At 45.0% G+C, this 14,321-nt stretch overlaps 1 protein-coding gene across 2 annotated transcripts in view; it reads right to left on the bottom strand.

Annotated features, from left to right (window-relative positions):
• The window catches only part of EEFSEC (eukaryotic elongation factor, selenocysteine-tRNA specific), a 195,773-nt gene that overhangs the window by 104,353 nt on the left and 77,099 nt on the right, over positions 1–14,321 (bottom strand). For both annotated transcript variants that reach the window (XM_084765620.1, XM_084765619.1), the window contains exon 2: positions 10,733–10,940. In XM_084765620.1, coding sequence (XP_084621746.1) covers positions 10,733–10,940 — 208 coding nt within the window. The remainder of the gene's footprint in view (positions 1–10,732; positions 10,941–14,321) is intronic.

Here is a 14,321-nt window from a genome sequence, read left to right as displayed (position 1 = left end):
AGTGTACAAAATATAAGTGAAAAAAGTTTATTAATACAAATCTTATATCCAACCGAAAAAATGTTTTCAAAAGTTAAGAACACAAAAGTACCACATGTCCAAGCAGTTCCACTACACATACCCACAAGAACTGAAAGCAGGACACAAACACATGTCCACGTGTGTATTGGTTACTTTTCAGTACAAACACCATGATGACAGCAACTTATAAAAGAAAGCGTTTAAATAGGCTTATGGTTTCAAAGGGTTAGAGTCCATGAAGGCGGCACCAACAGCTGAGAGCTCACATCTGGATCCTTCAATTGGGGGAGGGGATGCGGGGGAGGGGGGAAGGGAGAACTAGGGATGGTGTCCTCATTCCACAGAAATGCAAGAAACATGTAGCCTCTAGCTGTCTACAGAGCACTCTGCTCAGCAGAACCTGGGCCCAGGTTCTGAAGAGGAGACTGGAAAATACCAGCTCATGAACACGCTTGTTGGGCAAGATATACAAAAATTTCCACTCTGTCTTTTTTTTGTGTCTAGCAGTGGTTTTACATTTAAGAAAGAATATGAGTTCTTTTAAAGAAAAACAAAAATAAAAACAGGCCAGTTATGCTAAGGGGCAGACAGTTTGGGAAAGCTTATGTAGAGAATGTGGGGCAGCTGGCCTGTACAGGTCTCCCTGAGAAAGGAGGAAGAAAGAAGCAGGCTAGGACTCAGGGTTCTGTACTTGGCCAAGGCTATATGAGTGTCACTGGGCCCCACTGTTCCAACTGGCTTTGAAGGACAAGTGATGACAATTAGCAGAAGAACTGGTGACCTTACAAGGACAACCATGAAATCGGGAGCACACGGCTCTGAAGTGAGGTTTCTGAGACCACAACACTGAGCTCTAAGTGTTTTCTAGCTTCTGAATTTCCTTCTCATGACTGCATATTGTCCATTTACCCTCGTACCTCAGTTTCCTCATTAGGATACAGTAGAATCTCTGATACAATTACTTAAGGGCTGATTGAGGTACTGCAATGAAGACATCTAACCAGACACTGTGTGCATGATGCATGTTCTGCATTATCTAGGAAATAAATGCAAGATTCTGGATGTGGGAATAATCCTGGTGGTTGCCTCTATGTCTGAGGGTCATTAAGAACTTATGTCTGTAATTTGGTTTTGTTTTTGGTTTTTCAAGACAGGGTTTCTCTATGTAGCCCTGGCTGTCCTGGACTCACTGTGTAGACCAGGCTGGCCTCGAACTTACAGAGATTCACCTGCCGCTGCCTCCTGAGTAGTAGGATTACAGGCGTGCATCACCACACCTAGCTTGTTGTTGTTGTTGTTTTCTAATAAAATTGTGATGGTGTATATTTATTTTACATAGTGTTCTAGTTTCCTTTCTGTTGCTGTGATAAAATACTCTAACCAAAAGCAACTTGGAAGAAAAAAGGTTTATCTGGCTTACACTTCCAGACCACAGCCTCTCACTGATGGACATCAGGGCAGGAACTCGAAGCAGACACCATTTAGAAATGCTACTTGCTGGCGCACTTCTGGTCCCAGGCTCATGCTTAGCTGGCTTTCTTACAGAGTTGAGGGCCATCTAGCCAGGGATAGTGCCACCTAGTGTGGGCGCGGGCCCTCCTACAATAATCAAAAGGAAGGCTGAGAGAATGCTCCAGCAAATAAGAGTAAGCACTGCTCTTACAGAGGACCAAGAGTTCAGTTCCTAACACCTACATCAGGAAGCTCATAGATGCTGGCAACTTTAATTCCAGGGAAATCTAATGTCTTTTATTCACAAGCACAATCCTACATCATTTAAAAAGAAGACAATTCGCCACAGGGATGCTCACCTACCAACTTAATCTAGACAATTCCTCAACTCGGGCTTCTCCTCTCAGATGACTCTAGGTTGTGTCAAGTTGACAAGAAAGGCTAAGACACACAGTGCTAGGTCTCCTAAGCCATGTGCATTCATGCACGCCATGTAATCGGGCATATTTACCAGCCACTCTTCTTTTTCTGTTATTGCTACTCTTTCTCCCAGATGGTTTCATTTCTATTTTCATGTCTCATATATCTATATATGGTTTTATGTATCTAAATGATATCTAGGATGCACATATGAGAGAAAATACGTGCCATATATCTTTGGATCTGACTAAATTTGATGATCTCTGGTTGCATCCATTTCCCTGCAAATGATATAATTTCATTATGGCCGAACAGAACTCAACTGAGTATATATAGGCCACACCTGCTTTATCTACTCCTCTGTTGTCAGCTACTTGGCTGATTGCATAATGCAGGCAACTGTAAATAGTGCTGCATGAACATGGGTGTGCAAGTGTCCCTGTGGTAATTTGAAAATGAAAGAAAAAGGCCAGAATACTGGATACTATAATTATGCCTACCACGTAACTAATTTTTTAAATTCTAACTTAAAACTTTATTAATGATTCCTATAAAATAGTTACTTGCTATTTTAACTATATATATAGTTTGTATCTTTAAAATTATTTATCTATCTTAATATATGATAACATGAGACTATTCTCATGATACAACCAGAAATCCAAAATAAAAGGATTAACCAAGTTCCCAACAATCACCACATAAGGGTTATATTGGATTGAGGACCGAACACACTACAGGAACAGGCTTTGTTACTCCTCTTAATCTGGCCACACAACATAGATTAGCTGCTTTACCCAGAGCTGGCTTTGAATCACTTCCCTTCACTCACTAGCCGTGTGACCTAGAACAAGCTACCGAAGCCAGTCCAGCTTTAAGAGTTTCTTCTGTCCAAGTGGTGGGGAGGGGTGACATCCACATTGTGGGCTATGACAGAGGTGGGAATGGAAAGCCCCTAACAGCACAGTTCTCGGTACTAGGTACACCAGGAAGACCTGTCCTCTCCCCTATACCCTACCCACACATCCAAGGAACCCAAGACAATGGGACTGACCATTTGTGGAAAACTGAAATTACTCACAAAGCAGGAAACATGCATGTTGCAAAATCAGATCTTGAAGAGGAGATGCCCCAAATTCCAAGTACAGATGGGCTTACATAGCCAAGATACCCTAAAGGCCAGACAGATGCCAGCAAAGAGGAGGAAGAGAAGGTGGAGTGCTATGAATGTGGCCACTCTTCTGTCACTTAGACACTGATTCTATTAAGTGATCATGAATACAAGTATTTTCAGTGAAAATATTATGCTTTGTGTATGAACGTATCATTTTAAAAATTATTTTCTGCTCTAAGGGAATTTTTAAAATTAACTAATGGCAGCTCAGTCTCTAGGGACAAAAAACTTCTACTACTGAAGCTACAAAAATAAACACAAGAAAAACAAAACAAAGCTATTAGTGTCTAGCTGGATACTGTTACCTGCTGAAGGCACGACGCCTGGTTAAACTTGGGGTGCTGTAAAGACACGGCAGGGCTAAGCTGAGACACTTCCCTGAAACATGGTTAGAGACAACTCAGGTTAACTTTCTCCAACAACTTTACCAGTTGTGCCACATCCCGGACTCAGTTTGCCTACAGTGCAGTGTGAGTCACTCATTAAAAGTCACATGTCTTTTCCTTCCTCAAGACCCTTGGCCATTGCCATTACCCCACTCTCTGGTAGGGGCCCAAGAAGAGGTCACTGAAGGGAAGAGCCCTGGAAAGAGCTCAGCACCAGCAGATCGCACTGCCCATCATAAGGAGCCTTTTAGAGTCCCTTTGGCCATGTCTGTCCCTCACCCAACCTTCACCTGCTGACCTCTTCTCAGGACCTCTGCAGGCCTTCCTTCAGCGCCAGATTTTGCTTCTCTTTACAGAAAACTCTTCTGGCTTAAATAACCTTCTACCCAGCCATTTCCAAAGAGCCCTGTTTCTGCTATTCACGTGGCTCATGCCTGGTTCTTACAACTGTCTCCTTCCTTCTTAAGTGGGGGTCTGCTGAAGCCCCATTTGTGTCAAGTTCTACGAATGACACATAACTAAATCCAAGGATCCTGGAGCCAAGGGCAACCAAGAGGCTAGAACCCTTGCCAAGGTTTCTACCTCTGTGTGACACTAAACAGAAATGGATGCTTTCTTCTGACTCCTATTTCTTGTCACATCACCAAAGCCTAGTCCTACATCTGTCCTTTATACCCTCAAGTGGTCCCCCACCTCCTCTGGCTCTCTCTCCTACAGGCCTCTCTCTAACTAACAAATAAAGGAAAGGGAGGTAGTGTAAACACCCCAGCCCTGCTCTGTATCCAGTACTAGGCACATGCTCACCAAAGAATCCCAAGGCAGGCCAGGCATGGTGGCGCACGCCTTTAGTCCCAGCACAGGAGAGGCAGAGGCAGGCAGATCTCTGTGAGTTCAAGGCCAGCCTGTTCTACAAAGAGAGTTCAGGACAGCCAGAGATACAAAGAGAAACCCTGTCTCGAAAAAACAGGGGGGGGGGAGAGAGAGAGAGAGAGACAGAGAGAGAGAGAGAGAGACAGAGAAGAGAAGAGAAGAGAAGAGAAGAGAAGAGAAGAGAAGAGAAGAGAAGAGAAGCAAGAATATCCCAAGGCCCAGGAGCAGGGCTCGAGTCTTGAGATCAGAGAAGCCAGGGACTGCCCAGGGCTGGCAGAAGCCTAGTATACCATCAGGCCTTTAGAATCCAGAGTCCAGCATCCTTTACACAGGAAACAGGATGGAAGGAAACTCTGTTCCAGGTGACAGAGCTCTGGAACTGGAACCCAGCACACCTACTCTGGCTCTGCTTCCAGGCTCAAATCTAGGGACTGGTGTTACAGGTGTGTGTGTGTGTGTGTGTGTGTGTGTGTGTGTGTGTGCGTGCGCGCGCGCGCACATACCATAAAGTGTCTAGACACTCAGTGGTTTTTATACAGACCTTCTGGGCAATAAACACTACTAGGTGCCTAATCATTTTCACCTGGCTAAGACAGTTGTGCTGCTTTTAGGCTTCTGCACATGAGCCAGCCTGGCTCGTGGCCACAAAGAGAAGGATTGTTCGGGAATCCCTAGGCTGCTGTGAGGTTGCAGAACAAGGGCTCTAACCTGATGGCAGCCCTCAGCCCTGTCATGTAGTCATGGCTGACACCCACGAGCATTCAAGAGCATCTGCTAACCCACTTCCGTCTCCTCCAGCCTACCCACAGATATCATAGTGTTCACCGGCCCAGACACACTGACTGTGGGTCCAGACTGACCTTCACCAGCACAGAAACAGTCCCAAACAACAACAACAACAACGACACACATACACACACCATATATATGAATTTATAAACAATGTACAAGAAATCTAAGAAAAAAGAATGGAAGTCAAGTTTGGTATAACAGACTTGAAAATGGCCATCAAGTCTTGTTTTCTTAGCAGTCAAGCAAGTTGCAAAACTGACCTCTGGGGTAACTGTATGATCTAGCTAACTTAATGATCTGTGTTGGGGAATCCCTGGCACAGTGCCAAGATTCCCCATTACAGTTTTCCCTGCTAAGGACCTGCTATGTGCAGGCTGCCAAGTGCTTCCCATAGAAAGGCTATGAGGCTGAACTCACCAGCTCCCAATTCACAAAGAAACAGCACCTCAGGGAGGAAGTATTTCCCAAGAGCATGTGGCAATTAGCCAAAGCACCAGCATGCTGCAGGCCCAGAGAGTCCAAAGAGGCATAAATGAATCCCTGGAGACTGCTATTAAGTCCAGTTCTAGGAAGGGTTTCAAGATCAGGGGAGCCTGGGGAATGCAAGCCTCTAAGTGGCTATAACAGAAAGAGAGAAATACTAAGTATTTTAAAAGAACGAACCAGAGTCTGGAAGAAAGATGCATCGAGGGTGCTGTCAGATGATAACACTTAGTAGAAAAATAAACAGAAAAGCCCAGAACACTGAACAGTGTCAATGTGGTGATAACAACCACCTCAAATTATGTCCATGTGGAAAAGACTGACAGGGATCCTCCGAGGAAGCATTTTAATTTGCTGCACTGGGGAGATTGCGAGTACATTTTTATCTTCTATTCTGATTTCTGTTAACATTGATAAATGTTTATGCAAGAGTAATTTTAAATGCTTTCAGAGATAAAGAAATCACAAAGAAAAACAATCAAAGAGTCTGACTACATGAAAATTAGAAACTTGAGATGTCAAAACAAAAGAAACTAAAATGGAAAGAAACAACTGCTGCAGCCTTGTTCCTAGCAAGTGTAATGGGTAAGGGGTTAGCAGCAGCACCCTCACTAATATCAGCACTCCTGAAAACCAAAGAAAGGTCAAAACTCCAAGAGCAAAGGGACAAACGCACATGCTCAAGTCACATAAAAGTCCAACTGCTTAATTCATTAGGAAAGTGTTGTCTCACCAGTAGTCACCTGCATACCAAAGCAAGAGTGAGTTACATCTCCATCCTAAACTTTCAAACATATCTTACACTCACAGTCCAACTTGGCTGCAGACGCCCATGTACAATGGTAGACCCTTTTGTTCATGGCCTTTGCTTCCATGCTCTCACAGCTGAGACACTACCATGAAGGAGTAACTGTAGATGCAAGGTTTAATGTTGTGCAGCGGTGCTCAGTTCAGCTCCTCTATGTACAGAAAAGGGAAACTAAGCCCAGTAGACAGGGTGGGAACAGCGTGGTAGCTCCTTGAGAAGCTGCTATGTAAAACATTAATAAACACAGAAACTGAAATTTAAAATATGCCATGATTACAATCATATTTTAAAGGAGTTGAATTCACATAGCATTGACACATAGAAAGTAGCTGTTTCCATATTTTAGAGATTAGCAAACCCAAAGTAAAACTAAAAGTGATGCATTTGCAAAAACCTCTACAGAATTAAGCAGGGATAAATCCAGCTACAGGAATGACCTGAACAATGAGAGCTATGAAACACTAAAGAAAGAAATGAAAGATCTGCACAAGTGGTTCTCAGCCTTCATAATACTGCAACCCTTTAATACAGCTCCTCATGTTGTGGTGACCCTCCAACCATAAAACTATTTTATAACTATGATATGCAGGATACCTGATATGCAACCCTGATATCAAAGTTACCTTCAGGGAGGCTGGAGAGACAGCTCAGAGGTTAAGAGCACTGACTGCTCTTCCAGCGGTCCTGAGTTCAATTCCAAGCAACTGCATGGTGGCTCACAACCATCTATAATGTGATCTGATGCCTTCCTCTGGCCAGCAGGTGTACATGCAAATTAAACATTGTATACACAATAAACAAATCTTTAAAAAGAAAGAAAGTTGCCTTCAGATTCCTATCAGAACCCTAGCAGCCTTTTCAGAGACAGGGAAAAGCAGATCATCAAATTCATACAGAATTGCAGAGTTCTAACCAGCCAAAACAATTTCAAAAAGGGCCTGAGCTATCAGAACTCTGCTTCCTGACTCTGAAACTGACGGCAAAGCTAGCTGTCAACATGTTGAGGAACTCCCATATGCACAGGGATACAGATCAACGGGCTAGAGCTGTAGTAATCTGAATGCGAGTGTCCCCACAGGCTCAGATATTTTTGATAGTTGGTCCCTACTTGGTGGGGCAGTTTGGTGCAGCCTTGCTGGAGGAAGCAGATCACTGGGGTGGACTCTGAGAATAAATGCCTTATGCTATTTCCAATTTATATTCTCTGGCTGCTTCCTGCTTGTGCAACTTTCGGCTTCTGTCACCATGCCCCCTACCATGGTGGAGTCTTCTTATCCCTCTGGGACAGTAAGCAGAAACAAACCCTTCCTTCTGTAAGCTACCTTGGTCCTGGCGTTTTATTACAGCAACAGAAAAGTGACTAGCACAACAGAAAGCCAAGAACTAAGTCTAGATGGCAGGCTAATTTTTTTTAGCAAGATAAAGGAAAGAATATTCTTTCAATAAATGGTGCTGGGAAAAAAGGGAAAGCTACACGTAAAAGAAGGAAGCTGAATTCTTACCACACACCATTGCAAAAGATAGCCAAAAGGACTAACAACCCAGACATAAGCTAGAAAACTGCATCTAGGAAAAAAACAAACAACAACAACAACAACAACAAAACCAAACACTAGGGAGCACATTCATGACACAGGATTTGACAGCAGTCTCACAGCTTTAACTCCATAACCACAGGCAATAGCAGCAACAAAAGGCAAATGAGATTTCACCAGGATTCCAAACTTCTGTATATTAAAGAAAGTAAAAAGCCTACAAGATGGAAGAAAATACTTTCAAATCATATCTCAGATAAGAGATTAATGCACAGACCTACAATTCAACAACGGAAAAAACAACTCATCTTAAAGCTTGGCAAAGAATATGATCATCTATTTCTCAATGAAAATATAAAGGTGACTAAACAACACACTCTCCTCGAGCTACAATGAAATGCAAACTCTAACTGCAGTAAGGTGGCCCCTAACAGCAAAGAAGAAGAAACAGAAACAGCCAGATGTGGTGGTTTGAACCTGTAATCTCAGCACTTGAGTGAATGGCAAGCGGTTTGCTGTAGTTGCAGGTCGGCCTGGGGTACACAGGGAGACCCCATCTCAAGGAAAACAGCAAGTGTTGAGAGGCCGTCATGGACAGCTGCTGGAATGTGAATGCGGCAGCTGCTATGGAGGGAGCTCGGTGGTGCCTCAGAAAGGACAGATAGGGACTACTGTACAAGCCAGTCCCTACTCCTAGATACCTGGGTCCAAAGCTCCAGAGAGACTGAAGCCAGAGTTCATAGCATTCATTGTTCCAACAGCTGAGAGTAGCCAGCCACAGGCCCATCAGTGTGTGTGTGTGGGGGGGGGGGGGTTGATAATCACATGACACAAACCTCGTCTGGTTCAGCTGTAACATACAGATCTTAAGCGCTCTATGAAACCCATCCATGCCTCCAGGCCAGGCATAGCAGAGACAGAGAGCAGAGAAGAAACTGCATTGGGAGAACAGCATGAGGAGACCAGGAGAGTTACTGCCTGGGACTAGCTGAAAGGCCTGGTGGACATACACTTGCTAAATGCATCTGATGACACTGAATTATTCACTTACAAATGGTTAAATGATAGTTTTGTACATTTTACCACAATTTAAAAACCAAAACAACAACAAGAAAACAAAAGAACCTGGAAGAGAGAAAGTGCCACACCCCTGTGCTCCCAGCACTGTGGAGGCTACGGCAGGAGGATTTAGAGCCTGCGTTCAGCCTGGGCTACACAGATACTCCATCTCTTCAGAACACGGTGTGTGGGAACAGTGCTATACATCTTAAGAGATAGGAAAGCACAAGCCCAACTGTCAGCAGCTGCTATTTTAAGAAAAACAAGAAACTTTAGATAGTCCTTCCCTTCAACTACCTTTCTGTATTTTCAAAGTCTTCTATCAAAAGTAAAAGTTCAAGTAGAGAAAAACAAGTTTTGTCCTAAGCATTGTGCAGGTTTTGACCATGCTGGGGTCCACTGTTCCACATTTTCCTTCCTGCAATCGACATCTTCTCACATCTAGTTAACAAGGACAGCAAAGGGAGGGAAATGACACTGCAAATGACGCAGAAGAGTTCTCAAAAACTCAGCCTGGGCTTGGCACCCCAGGACTCCACCCATAAGCAACAACCCTGCCCTCTGCTGCCTGGCCTCTGGGTATGGGGGGAGAGGAAGGGCTCAGACATCCCTCTGGTGTCAATTTCCACTGGTAATATGGTAAAGTTCATAATTTGACCTCCAGCCAAAACACTACAAACAGGAAGGAAGGTTTAAAAGCAAGCGAGACTCTCCCATCCCTGTGATTGGCCAGAGCTGCAAGTATTTCACAAGTGCCCTCGGACTCCTGAAGGCCCCAACCATGAAGCAAGTGAACTGATGTTGTTAGGGTTTATGCAAGTCTCCAAAAAATGTGCTCTCCCCTTTCTGACAAGTAAATAAAATGGCAGGGAGATCAAATAACTCACTAAAAAGAAGATATAATTTTTTATCTTCCTTTTTACAGTCTCATATCCACTTCCGTTAGGAATAACGAAGCCTGAATTCTTATGCAACACTTATCTAAATGTGTCGATTTTATCAGATTGATGAATTTTGCTAACAAAAGGCAGTGCAAGGAAATCTTTTATGACATATATGGCCCATTCACAGGGCTGAAGCTTTAATTTAACCAACTTGAGCATTCTGAGAGAGAGCTGCAGGTGTTGGATTGGAAAAAAATCATAAATGGGAAGGCATATCAATCTTTATGACAGGGAAACAAAAACACTCTCTACTTGCTTGCCCTCCACAGGCTGGAGAAGGAGAGGCGCGGGGAGAGGATATTGTCTCAGCAGCATAGCAGAGAGGAGGCACCGCTGTCTCCCAGTGACAGCCCCTCAGAACTGACCAAAAGAGATAGCCAGAGAAGGAAAGAGAGCCATGGAACAATAAGGCACGCCAGCCCTGTGTGCTCAACAAGGTCATTAACTCATTTTCTTGGCCACATCCGAATCAGTAAGTTCTGTGTCCCCCAAGCAACCAGGTGGCTTATAGTCCCATGGTCTCAGGAGTGACCATGGGTAAGCAGGATGCAGACTGCTCACCAGAGACCAGCCTCCACCTGTGCTTCTCCCACAAGTGGGGCACCCCATTTCTTATTATGTTCCAGTGCTTTCTGCAATCTTAACAGCGTGTTAGGTTTGAGTCAGCTCAGTACAGCAGCAGTTGTGTGACTAGGCAGAGTCCCCTCACCAGGACGTGAGGCTGACCTGCCTGCCCAGACTGTTAAATGAGAAGCCACCTTGCACATAAACTTCATTAGCAAACCTACTTGGTGTTCTCAAGAGTCTTCTGCATTTTCTTGGTCATTTTGTCAATCGCTGCCTGCCTCTTCCCTTCTGCTAACAGGTCTATTTTGTTCAGCACCACAACCAGCTTCTGGCAGGCGATCTGGCCAATCACAAGGCACTCTGCGGACTGTGTCTGCATTCCCTTGGTCACATCAATCACGAGCATCATCAGATCAATGATCTGGGCACCTGAGGCAATAAAAGGTAAGGTTAGGAGAAGATTGGGTTAGTGCGCCTCCCAGGAAGTCAGCATCCCAGTCCCAGCAAAGCACGGCAATAGTGGGCAGACTGGGAGGAATGGTTGATACTTCCTGGCCAGTCCAAGTGAGTATACAGACTGGTATACCCTCATCAAGCCAAAAGAGCACCAGGAGAGGTGAGGAAGCTGTGGGTCTTCTCAGGGCCCCATGGCTGCCAACAGCAGGGGTGAGACTAGGTACAGAATACCTGGCTCCAGAGCCCCCACCTCTCCACTGCACCACTGCCCTCATTTTCATTTCACTCAACAAGGGCAGATGTTGAACAGGAAAGGCTCGAATACCTAGCTACCTGCCCTTACTAAGAAAGACCACAAGGCTAAAAATATGTGTGGAGGGGTAGGAGGTTCAGAACACTTCTCCCCACAATACTGGGTTGCCCACAATTGCCTCAAAGCCTGATGCTCACCATCTACTAACTTGGTTTTATGCTATTGATGGCGCTTCTGCTCTTCCTAGAAGGTTGGAGCACACAGAACTGTTGTACGCACAGCTGGCTGTGTATACATGTACAGCATGCCTAAGCTGGACAATAGCAGGTGCTTGTACGATAGAGTAGTCAGTGAAGGGCAAGTGCCAGCTACTGTGTTAGAAGCACAGGTGTTAAGAAGCTGAGTAGCCATGCCCTTTATAAGAGGACTTGGAGATATTTTAATAATTTAGAAGGAAAAAAAAAGGTGTAAGTTAGGGAAGCAGGAAAACAGACACACTGCTCTCTGAAATGAATGGTAATTACATCTTCAGTTTATAATACCTCCTCATAAGGACTTTTCAGGACCACACTATCTATGATCACTAGCAAGTCTGAAGAAGCTTGCTCTGAAAGTGAGCCTGGGGCTGAGAGATGGCTCAGAGGTTAAGAGCACTGTCTGCTCTTCCAGGGGTCCTGAGTTCAATTCCCAGCACCCACATGGTGGCTCACAGCCATTTAGAATGAGATCTGGTGCCCTCTTCTGGCAGGCAGGCAGGCACACATGCAGGCAGAAAATTGTATACATAATAAATAAATAAATAAATAAATAAATAAATAAATAGTTTTTAAAAGAAAAAAGAAAGTAACCCTGATGACCCCACATACTGCTAGGGAGGCCAGGAAAAGGCCTCTGCCCTTGGTTGCCACACCAACAATGTGTGCTAAGGTAGCATGCTTAATCCTCATTACCCTGTTTCAGACGCAGAAAGGCTCAACACATGGCAGTACATGTTCTAGGTCACACAGCCACCTGGCACCAAAGGGAACTGCTAAAGTGCTTGGCTTGCAGCTCTCAGAGGCCTCCTAGTCAGTGTTAGCTAAAGCCCTGGCCCCAAGGAGCAGCAGTGTGCTGAATGTAGGAGGGCTGACATGGCCCAGATGCCCTCCCCTTTGTCAGCTTCTTCTTCTATCTTGCCTGGTCAGGCAGGGATACAATGCAGCTAGAACAGGTGCACACAGCAGCAGCAACAGTGGCATGTCCTTGTTTAAACGCTTGGTTGGTAGTGCCCCAGATCCCACCCATAGCTGTGAGGGGGCACTGCTTCTCCCATGTCTATGAACAGAATATATTTCCATGAGCCAACAGAATTCCACAGAATGGAGGCGACAGGCCCCCTATGCAACGGATACCAACTTGCCTCTGGTAACCATCCCATTTCCATTCTAGCCAGCTGTTATCTAGGGACGCTGCCTCAGACTGGCCTTCTACAACCCATCGTCTAGTACAGCAGTTCTGTGTGCTCCAACCTCCTAGAAAGAGCAGAAGCTCCATCAACAGGCGTAGGACCAAAAGAACTTGCTAAACCACCTAACTGATTCATGCTGGAGACCTTTAGACTGGAATGAAAACATCTTGGAGCTAGGAGCCAAAATGTATATAATTGGGGCTGGAGAGAGAGAGATTGCCCAGCAGTTAAGAATGCTGGCTGCTCTTTCTGAGGACAAGTTTGATTCCCAGCAACCAAATGGTGGCTCACAACTGTCTATGACTTAGCTCCATGGGATCCGATGGCCTCTTCTGGCTTCAATGGCACTATACTCATAATGTAGGCAAAACAGCAATATTCGTAAAAGAAAATGTAGACTTTTTGCCCCAGCCAGGCTCATAAATACATAGGACACACTTCCAGCACATCTACTGTTACTTAAGTTGGATGGCATGTAAGAGTCATCAGTAGGAAGCAAGCTTAAAATAGATAGTTATGACATGACATAGAACAGTGCATGGCCACGGAAAAGAGTAAAGGGCCCTTTTACTCCTTTAGAACAGCCTGCCGTGGGGAAAAGAGCACAGGGCAGAGCAAGGTGTGTCGTACCCGTGTATAAGACTGGGCATGTTCCTGCATGTGCACTGCAGAGGAGCGAGCATTTGCCTATACACACATGGAATATCTGAGGGAATGTAAAAACAAAACAGAACAATGAGTGGTAAGAATGAACCCCCTGCCACCCACCCACCCACCCACCCACACCCACCTACACCCACCCACATCCACACACAGTACTCCTTTCCATTTCAAATGGGAGTGAAAGGAATTCATTAAAATCTAGTAATATTTTAAGCACTTAAATCAAAGAATTAAACACACAGACCTGGGAGTGTTACTTTCCTATTAAAAGATTCATTGCCCTCCAAACACACAAACTCATAAATGCGGTCTTTTTTCTTTTTAACCAGTGGTAGTTTTACCGTGGCCTGCTGCCACAGGCTACACAAACCTTGCCCCTTGTCTCCCATGAGATAAGTCTGAGCCCATCCCACCAATATGAAGCACCTAGCCATCTACAAATGTTCCCACACGTAGTAAGCCTTGTTCCAGGGGTTGGCTCTGCAGCCACTAGAGGAGCTAAGGTCTGTAGACAAACCATGAAGAGGACATAGGTCATGGCCTGGGCACCTGTCGCACAGACTCAGAGCAGAACACTCGTGCAGGGCTAATTCCAACTGTCCAGGTTCTCTCAGAATGTCAGCCCCACCAAGGACTTCATAGAGGAAGAACACAGGACTCTGGAGGCACAGGATGAGTGTCTGTGTTATACAGTGACTGTATCAGAGCACAGATCTGAACACCTATGCCTGAGCTCTTGCTCACTATGCTGCACAGCCTGTCTATCCCCGTGGGAACGTGAAAGGCCCAACAAATTCCTGTCCTTAGCTCCCACCCAGGCTCCATTTGAGAGTTTGATGTTCACCTGTACTTGCCTGGCCTTTGTTATACTCTGCCCAGTACACCCACCCCAGCCTGACTGACCATGGTCCTGGTCCACCTCACCCCAGCCTGCGTTCTCCCCTGACGCTTGGTCTTTCATTCTTTATGTAAAGCACAAGACCCAGCTTGG

Source organism: Acomys minous (genome assembly GCF_964271855.1).
Source record: "Acomys minous genome assembly, chromosome: 17".
Taxonomy (NCBI): Eukaryota; Metazoa; Chordata; class Mammalia; order Rodentia; family Muridae; genus Acomys; species Acomys minous.
The sequence above is the reverse complement of the archived record's forward strand: the minus strand, read 5'-3'. Positions and strand labels throughout refer to the sequence as shown.